The following is a 13,008-nucleotide window of genomic DNA, read 5'->3' as shown; positions in this document are numbered from 1 at the left end:
GGAAAAGTCATTTCACAGTTTTCTGTGCCTGCAGTACATCTGCTGTGTAATATATTTTGTCTCTCATTTCTGTGTAACAAGACCAGTGATTATGCTTTTCCCCGCCCCCCTACTTTTATTATCTGCAGTGAAGTAGCTTTTCCCAAGCTATTCATATATAAGCATGCTGCTCATCTTCCTCTGGGGCTTTCAAAGCACCAGGCTGTCTCTTGTAGGGCTTTAGCAGCCTTCCTTCAAGTTCCTCCTACTGCTTTTCCTTCTACATCTTGCGACGCTGTAACCCACATCTAACGTTTGCACGACCTGGGAGCAAACTTTAGGCAACGTAAGGAAATGCCTAGGCTGTAACTGTACATGGAGATGAGCTTTATCCAGATGGAATGCACTTTGTAAAAATAAGGTCTGGAGATAGGGTAATATTCGTATCTTCTTCGACCTATGCCTGGGAACTGCCTTCTCTGATCTCAGTTGACTAAAAGAAGCTGCCTTCATCTTACTTTAAGACAATATTTATAAGAAAAACCAATACATTTGGTAAGAACAAAAGAAGTTGACTTTAGAGCAATGGACAACCGTACAGGTTTGCATTCCTTTTACTAGTATATGATGGCTTCCTTCCCTTGCAGAGATAAAAGCATCAAAAAAGAAGAAAACATCAAAAAGTTGTGGTGTGTGTGTGTGTGGTTTTTTTTTTGTTTGTTTGTTTTTAATAGATGACTTAAAGTTCTTCCTTTACCCACATATATACCATTGCAATGAAACTATAGAACAAGGAAGTGTCTAGATGTTTAGCTTACTGTGAACAAAAGACATGAGAATGGTGTTAGAAAGCTGTATTGGAATATTGTGTCCTAGATTAAGATTTTCACTGGTGATATCTCTAGAGAAATTTGACTCTTTTTCATGGTATACATAAGAAAAAGCAGTACCTTTTTTTAATCTGCATAACAGAACCAATCAAGAAAGTGTTGGCTTGCTTACCCATTTCCCACCCATAGCCTAGCAAGAAAGGAAGAAAGTAGGACTCAGGGGAATTCTGAGTAAACAAAATAAAGACACTCATATACAATATATTTCCTCAAAAAGAGCAAAATGGGGTCACACAATGTGTCAGGAGAAGGATGCATCTCTACAGACATTTCCATGGAGGATTTTTCAGAAAGTGTGGACTATAATGTTATTTGTAGCATTGTAACAGTTTGCATATTCTCATTAAATAGATTTTTTAAAAGCACCAAAAAAATCACTTCAGCTTTACACTTTCCACTTCCAAAAGAACAGAAGAGAAGTCACAAGAGGAGAGATGATGAATGAAGTCAATGCCAGAACTTATTTGTTTCAGTATAGTCAAGACTTCCACAAAGCAGAATGCTGTTTTAATGACTTACTTTAAAATACAGACAGTTAAAAATCAAATGCAAATAAAGGAGCTGGAGCTGTTACAGCAGTTGAAAAAAATAGGCAATTTAGAAGAAATTAAAGAGAACTGGTCAACATACAATTCCCAGAGACCATGTAAACTAAACCAAAACATTAAGTTCCCAAATTAGCACTGGAACTGTGCATGGTAGTGAATTACATGTTAAGGGAGAAACCTAGACACATGAATCAACGTGTATATAGTCAGAATGGAATTAGAAAAAGAGTAAGTAGAATCTATTTTGATGAGTGAAGCTGAAAAGGCAATATATTAAAAAAAAAAAAAAAAAGGAGAAAGGAAAAAAAGAAAAAAGCCAAGGTATAAAGTCTAAATTAAAATAGGAAATTATTTCTCTGATCTTACTGAGCTCATTTTGGCATCTTTAGCATCTTCAATACTTCTCACCGTGTTTCTTGCTTTTGTCCTTCAGGATGCCAGTTATAGTTGGCAGATTAAAGGAAATTCAGAGGTAAGAAAGGAAATGGTAGGGCTGATGTCAGTGTGTGGATGAAATTCTGACAACCTTGGTCATAGTGATTTATTCTAGAGCTGTGAAATCTCATCAGCTTCACCAATATGAATAGAAATATCTGTGGAATTAGGTGGTATCTAGCATTGTAAAGAACATGAAAATCCATTTGATTTTTTTCAAACGCTCCTTGGGTAGGTAAGATATATGAAAGTATCTGCACACTACATGAGTTTACTGGTCTCAGTATTCAGTTCTTGGCATTACATCTGTATTTGCTTATTTACTTGGGATGTTATGTGCAGTTATTTGTTACTTTCTTCACATTTGTTTGTATTTACATTACTCGGAGGCTGAAATACTGAAATCATACAAAGTCTTAACAGCAGAAAGTACAAGAAATTAACATATTACTCATTACTGAAAAAGCACATTGACACATCTAAAAAATCCACTAAAGGAGCTATAATATCATTGCACATTTGCACACCTAACATGGAACAAACCACATGGAACTTTTCATGCCTTTTTATATTTATAGTACTGGATTTAATCTCAGGAGCAGCGAAAAAACTAGCTAGATCATTGTTTTAGGCCAAAATTAGGCCATCAGTTTACTACGCAACTCCAGTAAGAATCTAGTCTTATGTTGCTCCAGACAGATTAAATCTTTTCTAAAATCACATGCAACCAAGTTTCTTGTTTTGTCCCTGAAGGGAGTAAACTGGGACTATCACGTTACATTAGAGGATACAGCGATACAGGCCAATAGTGATGCGCAACTATGAAACCAGATTTTCAGTTATCCACCTTGATCTCTCCTTGGATGTTTGACAGCTCTGCAGTTTGCTTCCCTTCCACACCATGATCTCAGTGATGGATGGTTTATAAAATCAGTACAGAACCTTGTACGGCTGGGGGTTCAGTCAGTTGAGCTTTTAGAGAACAACCTATTGTATTAGCCATTAAGCCATTAAAACAGTTTGATCAGACCCTAACCAACTTTATCCACTTAGTTACAGGGGAAAATAAAAGCATTACCTTCTCCTTTACAGCCTTATTAGCAACACTGCAAAAACGTATGCACGTTATTTACACCAGTATGTAACAATACAACAATGCAAGAATTCATTGTTAATCTGTAAGGAAAAGCACTTCATTTTGAAGGGGCACCAGAACAGATCCATTCTCAGCAGGAGCTGACTATAGTCTAACATGCTCAGGCAAATCTAGTTACATACAGTCTGTTGTATGTCTTAACAGAATGAAAACAGCATCTGAAAACAGACATTTCATTTGTCTGTTTTCTCCTTTGCTTTCACTTTCTGAATATTAGGGCTCCTATTTTCTAAAGACAATTCTGAAATCCAAGAGTTTTCTAGATAATTCCTAGAAAAATAGTGTTATCTATGATTCAACTACTTACCAGAATTAAGCGAGATAGGAATGAAAACAGGAAAATTGTAAAAGAAGACATGAAACAAACAATTAGGATGGTATAAAAAATGGAATTTTAAAGGATTCTAAGAGGAATTTTAAGAGCAATTAAGAAGCATTCAAATCTGTCCTGGCTCCTAAGAGCTTGTAAATAGTCTACAAATAGCAATTAAACAGCATTTTCTGACCAAATGTGTTGCGTTTTCAGGAGCTTTCTGGACAGCTCTAGTACGTCATCAAGCCCAGCTAGCTGCAGAAGTGTGTTACCATGCTGGAGCTTTGGTCATCTTTGGACAGTTTCTTCAAAACAGGTTTTCCTTACTGTTACAGGACAGTGGAAGCTAAAAAAAAAAACAAAAAACAAAAAAAAAAACACACACAACAAAAAAAAACTATGTACATATCTATGTCTACCAAGCTCCAACTTTTACTTGAAATGTTAGCCTTAAACCACATACTGTTAAGCAAGCCAAGTCAAAAGCCTTTTCTTTTTCTTTCACCTCCACCATCCATCAGTGCCTCAGTTCACACATTATGTCACAAAATTGCTTTGGGCCACAGTCATGTTGTGGAAAGACTTCATGCGTTTCCTAGCAGAACTAATCACTTGGTTTATTTGTTCACACTGATGAACTTTGGAATGATCTTCTAACAGTGGATTAACGTGAGCCCTGGAGAGCTGAAGTTAAACCATGCCAAGTTACTAGAGACCACAATATTCCAGCTAGAGTTTATCCAGGAATGCCTCAGCCTGTCAAACCACTCTATGTCAAAAACAGAAATAGCCATAGATGTAGCAGCATTAGTAAATTGCAATGGTTATCTATTGTGAATGGATAACATGTATTAATTTTCAGCCTACATTCCAGAAGTCTTCATATAGGACTTTTCCACTCAGAGCTTCCTTAATTCTCACAGAATGGAAATAATTAAAACGTAATCATACTCTTAAAAATTAATAGAAAGACTAGGAAGTTCTCAGATTTCAGAACATATTGCTCCATTTACAAGTTACTTTCCCTGATCCACTTATTTTCAACCACATCAAGGATAAAAATCAAACTTACTGCAAGTAGTATAAATAGTAAAGATTCTGCACATAGAATCAAGGAAAAATGGAAATCAGGAAGCCCAGACAGCCATCTTCCAATCTGTTCCGCAGACATCCCTGTAGCACTGATGCATATGCAGTGTACATTATGTGCAAAGTTCTCAGAACTGGAAAAAACTACGATCAACGGGCCTGTAAATTGCCAACACCATAAAAGAAACGAGCAGCCTGAATACTTAAGTTCATGGTATATGCTGTGTAAAGTGAGTGTAAAATTCCTCTGTGCCATAGCCAAGGTTATCTATTTGCCTTTTGCATAAGAGACTGTACAATGGTTTCCTGAACAAAAACTTCAAAATAACCTTTTTGATTTGTAAACTGTAACTGCAGGCAAGAAACTGAAGTTAACTAGAGAGGGTACACCAATAGTGAAAGGCTAAGACAGATGGCAAAGAAGCAGTGCTTTAGAGTGTTTCTTTATGGATTGGTAGGAAGGACACCATAGGAAGGAAGACTTCTTGCTAGTCAGATGCCATGTCAACCTAAAGACACCTTTTTCATGGCAACTTCTGAAAGAAACAAGGATATACACTAGGAAGCATGGGGAAGTCACGCTTCCCAGTGTAGTAGTCCCAGCCATCATGGGGAATGACACTTCAAAAATGAAAGCAGCAGTACTGGAACTGCTACCCAGTCAGATTTGGGATCCAGAAGGAATTGTGAGTGGAATACTGCACTATACAACAAGATTTTTGGATTACCAGAGCTATTGTTTATACATCCTATAGAATATTTAGGACTACTTTTCAGCACCCCCACCTACCTAATTTAGTGTTTTTGGCAGTACTTGAGTGCCTGCAAGTGGAGGTAAAAAAGGGGGCTTAGGAAATAACTGATGTGATGTACTGCCAGAAGCCAAAAACAGCAAATAAAGCTTGCGTTAGAAGCAAGTTACCAAAGGAAATGTTCAATCCAATTTGCGATGTACACACTTAGAAGATGGAACCAAAGATATATAAACAAGATTAACTTTATTTTCACTTAAGTTTTACATACAATAGCTTTTATTAGAGCTACTGGGACCAACTGACAGTCTCCCAAAACAACACAATTCAAATCCATTACAGCTAAAAACTGCAGAGAAGATCTCCAGTCTTACTCTTGTTTTAAATCTTGAAAAACGTACTGAAAACAGCAGTAATGAAAAAACATATAAAAAGGTATTTAAAAAATGCAATGTTACGAGTTCATTTGTAGTATCATAGTTACAGATTCTCTAAGACTCTCCCCAGTATCAACAATTACCTTTCAACTAGAACTTAACCATTACAGCAGACATCATAGCTTAAAAACACAAATAAGCAGTCTTGCATCTAGCGTAGCAGGCTCAGTGTCAGTAAGTGAAACATCACAGAACACCAGTAATGTTCACGATGGAACCCACATGTTTCCATGTGTATCAGGGGCATCAGTGTAAGGAATATTCCAAATCCATGGTTGATCTGTAAACCAAAACAAAAACAAGCTCAGGAAAGCTCAGTTATTAAACGTAGAAGTCTGATCTTCCTCTTCCCTTGCCTTTGGAGGAAGAAGAGAGGTCAAAGCTTGCACTGGTTATCACACGATCGATCCTATGCATAATGAATGTTAGTACAAATCCTGATAAACAAAACAGAGGCCATGGTCAGCCATGAATCAGAGAAGATGGTAGTATAGTTGTCAGACCAACCTATGTATACTGCAGGTTAAAACATCTTTCCCTTCAATATCAGTAATATTTCCTCACAGCCGCTATGAATTTGTACCTGCTGACTTTACCTGGTACACACCAAATTGAGCTACATTGCCTCCTACTTGGGCACAACGAAATGGCTATTTTGATTAGTGTCCCAGTGCTGTACTGCTGCTCTTACAAACCTTTGGCACCAGCTTCCTAACACTAGGACTTTAAGAGAAAATTTCCTGAAAAAGGAAGGTAAACTGAATACAGCTAGCAGTCAAGTTGTATCAAGACATCCACAAGCATGATCCAAGGCTTCTGCTTTGCCCATGCTAAAAACTAGAGCCATATCCCTTTGTGCAACATGATTTGGGTGCAAGGAATTTCTCTATGCAGTGAAATAGAGGTGATGTAAGAATCAATCCCCAAGCATTCTAAATCAAGAGCATCCTTTTCTCCAGACTAAATAACCCCAGTTCCTTCAACCGTTCAGAAGACTTGCTCTCTAGACCCTTCACCAGCTTCATTGCCCTTCCCTGGGCACACTCCAGCACCTCAATGTCCTTTCTGTAGTGAGGGGCCCAGAACTGAACCCAGTACTCAAGGTGTGGCATCACCAGAGCTGAGTACAGGGGGACAATCACCTCCCTGCGCCTGCTGGCTATGCTATTCCTGATGCAACCAGGATGCTATCGGCCTTCTCATCCACCTGAGCACACTGCTGGCTCATATGTAGATGGCTATTGACCAACACACCCAGGCCTTTTTTGACAGGCAGCTTTCCAGCCACTCTTCCCCCAGCCTGTAGCATTGCATGAAGTTCTTGTGCCCCAAGCGCAGGACCTTGGCCTGCAGAACCTAATGCAGTGTGTCTCAGCCCATTGGTCCAGTCTATCCAGATCCCTCTGTAGAGCTCTCCTAACCTCAAGCAGACCAACACAACTTGGTGTCATCTGCAAACTTACTGAGGGTGCACTCTATCCCCTTGTCCTTATGACTGATAAAGATACTAAAGAGGACTGGGCCCAGTACTGAGCCCTGGGGCACTCCACTTGTGACCAGCATCCAACTGGATGAACTCTCCACGACTCTTTGGGTCCAGCCACAAATAGAAATAATAGGAATATTTCAAGTCAGATGAGACAAAGGAGCTTGATGAGAAGAAAATTTTATCCAGCAAAATAGCAGTACTCATCAAAAAGATTCAAGAGGGGAAAAAAGTCTGAATGTTATCAGCAAAGCAGAAAGAAATTTAATCTATAAATATGCCTAGCTGAGATTAGCTGTTGTTGGCTCATTTCCCAAATATGAGACTGAATCATTATCTGTTTTACTTCCAAGGAACTATTAAATTATATACCTTGCCTATATATTTAAAAATAAAATCCTAGTACCATCAACATATCCAGCTTTATCGTAGCCTTTTCTGCTGTGACAGCCTGAAAAAGCCCAATGTGAATTCCTGTCACTGACTAACAGATCATCGTATATAGTTTATAAACTATATAGTTTTATCTTTAAAGATATGAAGTAGTTCTATCATCTTTCAGATGATTATTTTTCTTCTTAATTCTGTTTTGCCCTGAAGATACATCTGCTGCCCACAAATAGGCTTCTGCTGTTCAGCTGACAACTGGAGGTGAACAGCTGCCATTGTTCAAAACAGCAATTTGCAAAGAGTTAATAATGTGCAAGTTACATGTAACAAATGTTATCTGCTAAAAATTAATGAGGTCCTTCATCACTTCAAAGAGTAAGATTATTCCTACTCTATTTTCAAACTGCCAGATGTTAAACATGCATGTTATTCTCTGCAGCAACAGAAAAGATGCAAGCTACGTATATCATACATGGCAAAACTGATAGCTTTTCCCTGCAACTCCATTTCTTCTGGTTTGTGCTGGCATTTTAAAGCAGCTGGGGAGAAATAGTCTAAAGGAAAGATGCCCAAGTAAAGGCTCTATGTGCAGCTAACTCTGATTTGTTAGGATGACATATTGTTAAATTTCTTCAGACTTCAGCTACAAACCTTGCAGTCTGCACAAGATGGATAAATCCCATGCAAGTGCAACAACTAGACTGGGAATCACACATCTACTCTGAAAAAGAATAAAACTGAAGTGCTTATTTTAGACTCTTGGGTTGACTGACTACTGAAGCAAAATATGAACCATGATGAATATGCCATCTCATGATGCTCTCAATTAAAGACCTGAGGCATATTCTGGAAAATCTCTCTCAGCCAAACACAAGCTTTGAGTTCAAATATATTGGCTAGCAACACGAGATAGATCAGACCAGAGAATGTAGTGGCCCATTCTGGTCTTCAAGACTCTAACCCTATTACGACAATACACTGAAGTGGTAAAACTAAACATCGGCTAACTCAAATTCCTCTCATACAAAGTGTTCATTTCTTCATTACCATTAAGAAGAGCTTGACAAAAAAAAAAAAAAAAAAAAAAAAAACACAACAAACAGGCTTTGCCATGTTACCAAGTGTTATATGTGGACTCTGAAAGGCCATCTGAGTAAGTGGCCTGTCTGAAGAAAGCTGCAAGCACATATGGGATGTTCACCAACCAATAATGCTTTTGGTTACACTCAGGGAAGAAATGGATGACAACACTGCCTGAGATGAGTTCCAACTTCTCCCAAGAAGACTACCCCGATATACAAACTACAATGATAATGTGTACTCACTACTTCACAAATTGAAAAATTAAACTTCTAGACATACTCAGATTTGTATTTACCACTGCTGCTAGCATTTAATCTAGTAAGTGAAATACTGTCTATTTAATCTATTAATAACACTAGAAACAGGACTATCATGTCATCTCCTCAGAAGGAACATTGTACAGTATTAAGCATACTGAGAGGACTTAAAGTTCTCTAAAAAATTGAAAGGATGCTCCAAGTCAAGTTCTTGCAAACTCTAGAAAGTACACAGGTCATGTAGCTATGCAGTATTAATATGAAAAATAGATGTTACTGAAGAATAGGAATGACTTCCCCAAAAGTCTTCTTTCTTAATTTCCTTCCCAGATATTTTAATTACTTAGTAGAGAAAACAGAATTCTAAGAATGAAATAAAAGTTGGGAGAACAGAGTCTAAATAAAGTGACATTCTCCCAGGACATCTGCATTTCTAATAATATAGCAGGTCCTTGTACAGGAGCTCAGAGTAATAATTACTTTAAGCTTACCTGGACAAGACATTGATCTCCTCTTTTAGGCACTGTCACTAGACAGGATAAATTAAAAGTTGCCCTACTCTTTAAATATTTTTCTAGTCATAAATAACTAAAAGCACCAGACTGCAGGCAAATATGCTGTGAAATTTATTTTTACCCAATACTGAACAACTTGTGTGAAACAAAAAAAGATGGTGTTACTCATTTCCTGAAATCATTACAAATATCCACTAAATGTAATTCCACCATACTCCTAATTCCCACTTATTGAAAGTTGGGCAGAGTAACACACACTGTCTATCTGGAATTACAAGGAAAAGGACAATTTCTTCTTCCACAGCGTGGCAATAGAAAAAAAATCAAGAAGTGAAAAGGGCCTGCCACAAAGGAGAAACCTGTTCATGTGAGATATGACATGCATTTTTGTGCATTCTTAATAAAATGAAATCACAACTGTCAGAGGTTACAAACTTTAGCTAGGGGAACTAACGAATGGTTAAGTAGACTGTTCATTTTTCCACAATGCTTTAACTTGCACTAAATCCAATTTCAATCTCATTTGCCTACCATTCTTCCACCTTCTCAGAGTACGAGATTTGACACCTTTAGCCCACAGTTAACAAGGATAAATTTGATTTCTTCTGGAAAAAATGAAATACATTAATACATTTTCAGAAATTACTAGAATCAGAAGACCTCAACAAAAAAGCAAAATAACCAAAAGAAATGTAATACTGGAACCCATCTTGTATACATACAATTTTCTGTGTACTGTTTGTCAGCTGAACAGCTAGTATGTTTCCTTGATTTAAATACACTGAAAAGAAAACTCAATGGGAAAACTTGTTTATCAGAAACTCCCCTATTTTGTAGTGTGTCCCCCCCCCACCCAGAGGGTTTGAACAGTTAAAACGCTAAATTCCTGTCTTGTAACCCAGTCACAACTTAATTCTCACACTGGAAGCCAAATCCCATCTGAAACCCCAATTAATATGACCAAGCTACTATGACAATGACAAAGAAGAATCTTTGCAAATAGATTTCCACAGACTAAGGAATTGCTTTTCTTTCGCTATTATATAATGTAATTCTGTAACATGATTCATGTCTGATCAAAGATTGGAATTTGTATGAGCACAAGAAAAGTGTATTTTGGTATACATATCTTCTACTTTGAGCTTTAGATTGCATGTATGGCCCTGCTCCTGACCATCTGTTCACTAGTCTACTTGCTTCTCTTCCTTCCTGCTGCTAATACAAGTTTTCTGATTATATGAAAGTGATCTATAATTTGCTTTCCCATGTTCAGAGAATCTGAGTTCATGGAAAAACCCCTGGAGCCTTTTCTCCTTCAATTATAGGGATCAGTCAAAACAGTTTCTTTAAAGGAATGATAATTACTTGCATTTCTGCTTCTCAAGACTTCATTAAAATAAATTTATACTACTGTCTAGAGACCCTGAGAGTTGATAACTGTGTTGTTACAGAGAGATTATTTTACGAGTCCATCCCATAACATGGATGTTCTTTAAATATCTGTTTCAATTCTTCTGCCTCTTGGTGGAAAATGTTCAGGGAAAAGATGTGAGAAGGCATGGGCAGCTGACTGTGTCTACTGCCAAAGCCTATAGAACTTAAGTTCTGACACGTATTCATTTCACAGAAGGCGGCTGAGACCCAAAAGCTGAACTAAAGAAAAATAAGTTCTCCACAGAACTGAAGTTTTCCATGCAAAAAGTGAAAAAGGATTTTTAGAAAAACTGTTTAGACAAAGTATACATGAAAAAATCACTGGCACAGTCAAATGCAGGAATTAATATATATAGTATACAACTATATTTTTTGTAGGAAGAAAATAGTAAATGTAACATTTGAGTATACACAGATGGATTCTAATTTTAATCTTTGTTTTAAAGTTTTCAAGAAATAAAACTTCATACTTAATTTAATTTAAGTATGAAGTTTTAGAAAAAACTTTCAAAATACATCAGTTTAAGCATTAGGTACCAACCAGATATCAGTGTATCACGTCCTTAGCACTACATAAGAAATAACCCACAAGTGTACGTGTTCACAGCACTTAATGGAACATCAGCAGATAATCTGACCACTTCCATTCTCAGAAAGAGCTGAAAGCTGGGTCACTAACAGTGATAACATGCAGTACATTCTTCCCCTTTATTAGCAAGTAACTCAGGCACAACCCCATATTATCTCCCCCCAACAAAACGTTGTTAGTACTTAAACATACAGTGTTTTATACTAGATAAAAAGCAGTATTAAATAGATTATCATTTCTACATTGAGCCTTCCCCTCTCTCTCCGGGAAAGCTAGAATACCACTTAATACTTTTAGCTTAATTCTTTTCTTAATAAAAGAATGCAGGAAGCTCTTAAAGCAGATAAGCTATCTTTGCAAATTATAAGAATAACATGCATCACATTCCTGCAAGTCTTACGAGAGCAGATCTAAAGTCCTATTGAAGGTAAAACAAAAAGAGACAAGACCAGCCACTGAACTAGTTAATGCAGGTATGACTACTGCTACTAGCATGAAAAAAGACAAGATCAATCCATCCAAAACCTAAATAACAATAAAGAAAATTTGGAACCAAAAGCATGTAAACTGCTTTCTACCTGCTTTCTTCAAAGTTTTAGCCAGAATGTGGGAGTGATAACGTTTTAAATATACAGTCAAACCACAACAATGTTAAAATAAAGCTCTGGAATATAACATAAATTGAAGTGACTTAAGAGTTACTCAGATTAGTTTGACTCTATATAATACACCTACTTTTCTTCTGAAGTCACATCTTACCTTTGCTTCCATACCGTTCTGGTGGCAGGTCAAAAGGTACAGGAAAAGACGTTGCTGAATCATTACCTTCTGAAAGTGTTTTCCCTCTCACACGGAAGTAACCTTTTTCCAAACCCTATGAAGGAAGGTAAACACACAGAAAAGAGGCATGCTTTTTTTTTTTTTTTTTTTTGGGGGGGGGGGGGGGGGGGGGAGAATCTATTGTTAATTAGGTTTGTCTTTCCCAATAACAATATTTCAATGAACAAAAAGTTTTGTGCTTCCATTACTGAGATGAGATGCTTACTAAAGCACTTTGTCCTAAGAACTCGGTGGTGGATATAATCTACCTTCTCAGTCCCATACATCCCTACCAATTTGTTTCAGGCTTGTGATCTTGCTTGTGTGAGCAGTTCCATCCCCTAAACTGCATAAGGTCTTTCCTAGTACCATAGGGGCAACATATCCTAATACAAAATGTTGCTGCTTTCACAAACATGCTTATGGACACTAGAATTGAATTTTAATCAAAGATTGTTATGCATTTGGTCTTTAATATTTAACTAAAGGGAAGAGCTTTAAAAATTCTCTTTACTGTTTAGTTTCATCACTAACCTATTGGTTAGATGCTTGATGTGTTTTGCTAACCAAATTAAGATTCAACCTGAGATAGAGAAAAGTCTTCAAACTTCATGCTTTTCAGTTAGGTTGTATAACACCATTCACGAGCAGCAAAAAGACTTAGTGTAGATTTAAAACTGCTTGCACAAAGATTTCATGCTATTAGGGTTTGACAGCAGATTTCAAAGTCAGATTACACATTAAGAACTGCAAAAGAACATGCTACAATGAAACATGGTACAAGGACAAATGGATTTAAAGCAATTCAAGTAACTTTGGCAGATTATATCTCTTAG

At 37.1% G+C, this 13,008-nt stretch overlaps 1 protein-coding gene across 3 annotated transcripts in view; it reads right to left on the bottom strand.

Annotated features, from left to right (window-relative positions):
• Window positions 1-5,502: 5,502 nt before the first annotated feature.
• TDP1 (tyrosyl-DNA phosphodiesterase 1) overlaps window positions 5,503-13,008 on the bottom strand; it is a 42,044-nt gene continuing 34,538 nt past the window's right edge. For 2 of the 3 annotated variants that reach the window (XM_084287364.1, XM_084287363.1), the window contains exons 15-16: window positions 12,113-12,227; window positions 5,503-5,879 (exon numbers count right to left, since the gene is read on the bottom strand). In XM_084287364.1, coding sequence (XP_084143490.1) covers window positions 5,806-5,879; window positions 12,113-12,227 — 189 coding nt within the window. In that variant the 3' untranslated portion in view covers window positions 5,503-5,805. Of the gene's footprint in view, window positions 5,880-12,112; window positions 12,228-13,008 lie in introns of those variants that run through there. The other variant, XR_014618458.1, reaches the window with a different exon arrangement.

Source organism: Netta rufina (assembly GCF_964035555.1).
Source record: "Netta rufina genome assembly, chromosome: 5".
Lineage (NCBI taxonomy): Eukaryota > Metazoa > Chordata > Aves > Anseriformes > Anatidae > Netta > Netta rufina.
Note: the sequence above shows the minus strand (reverse complement) of the source record. Positions and strands in the feature narration are given on the sequence as shown.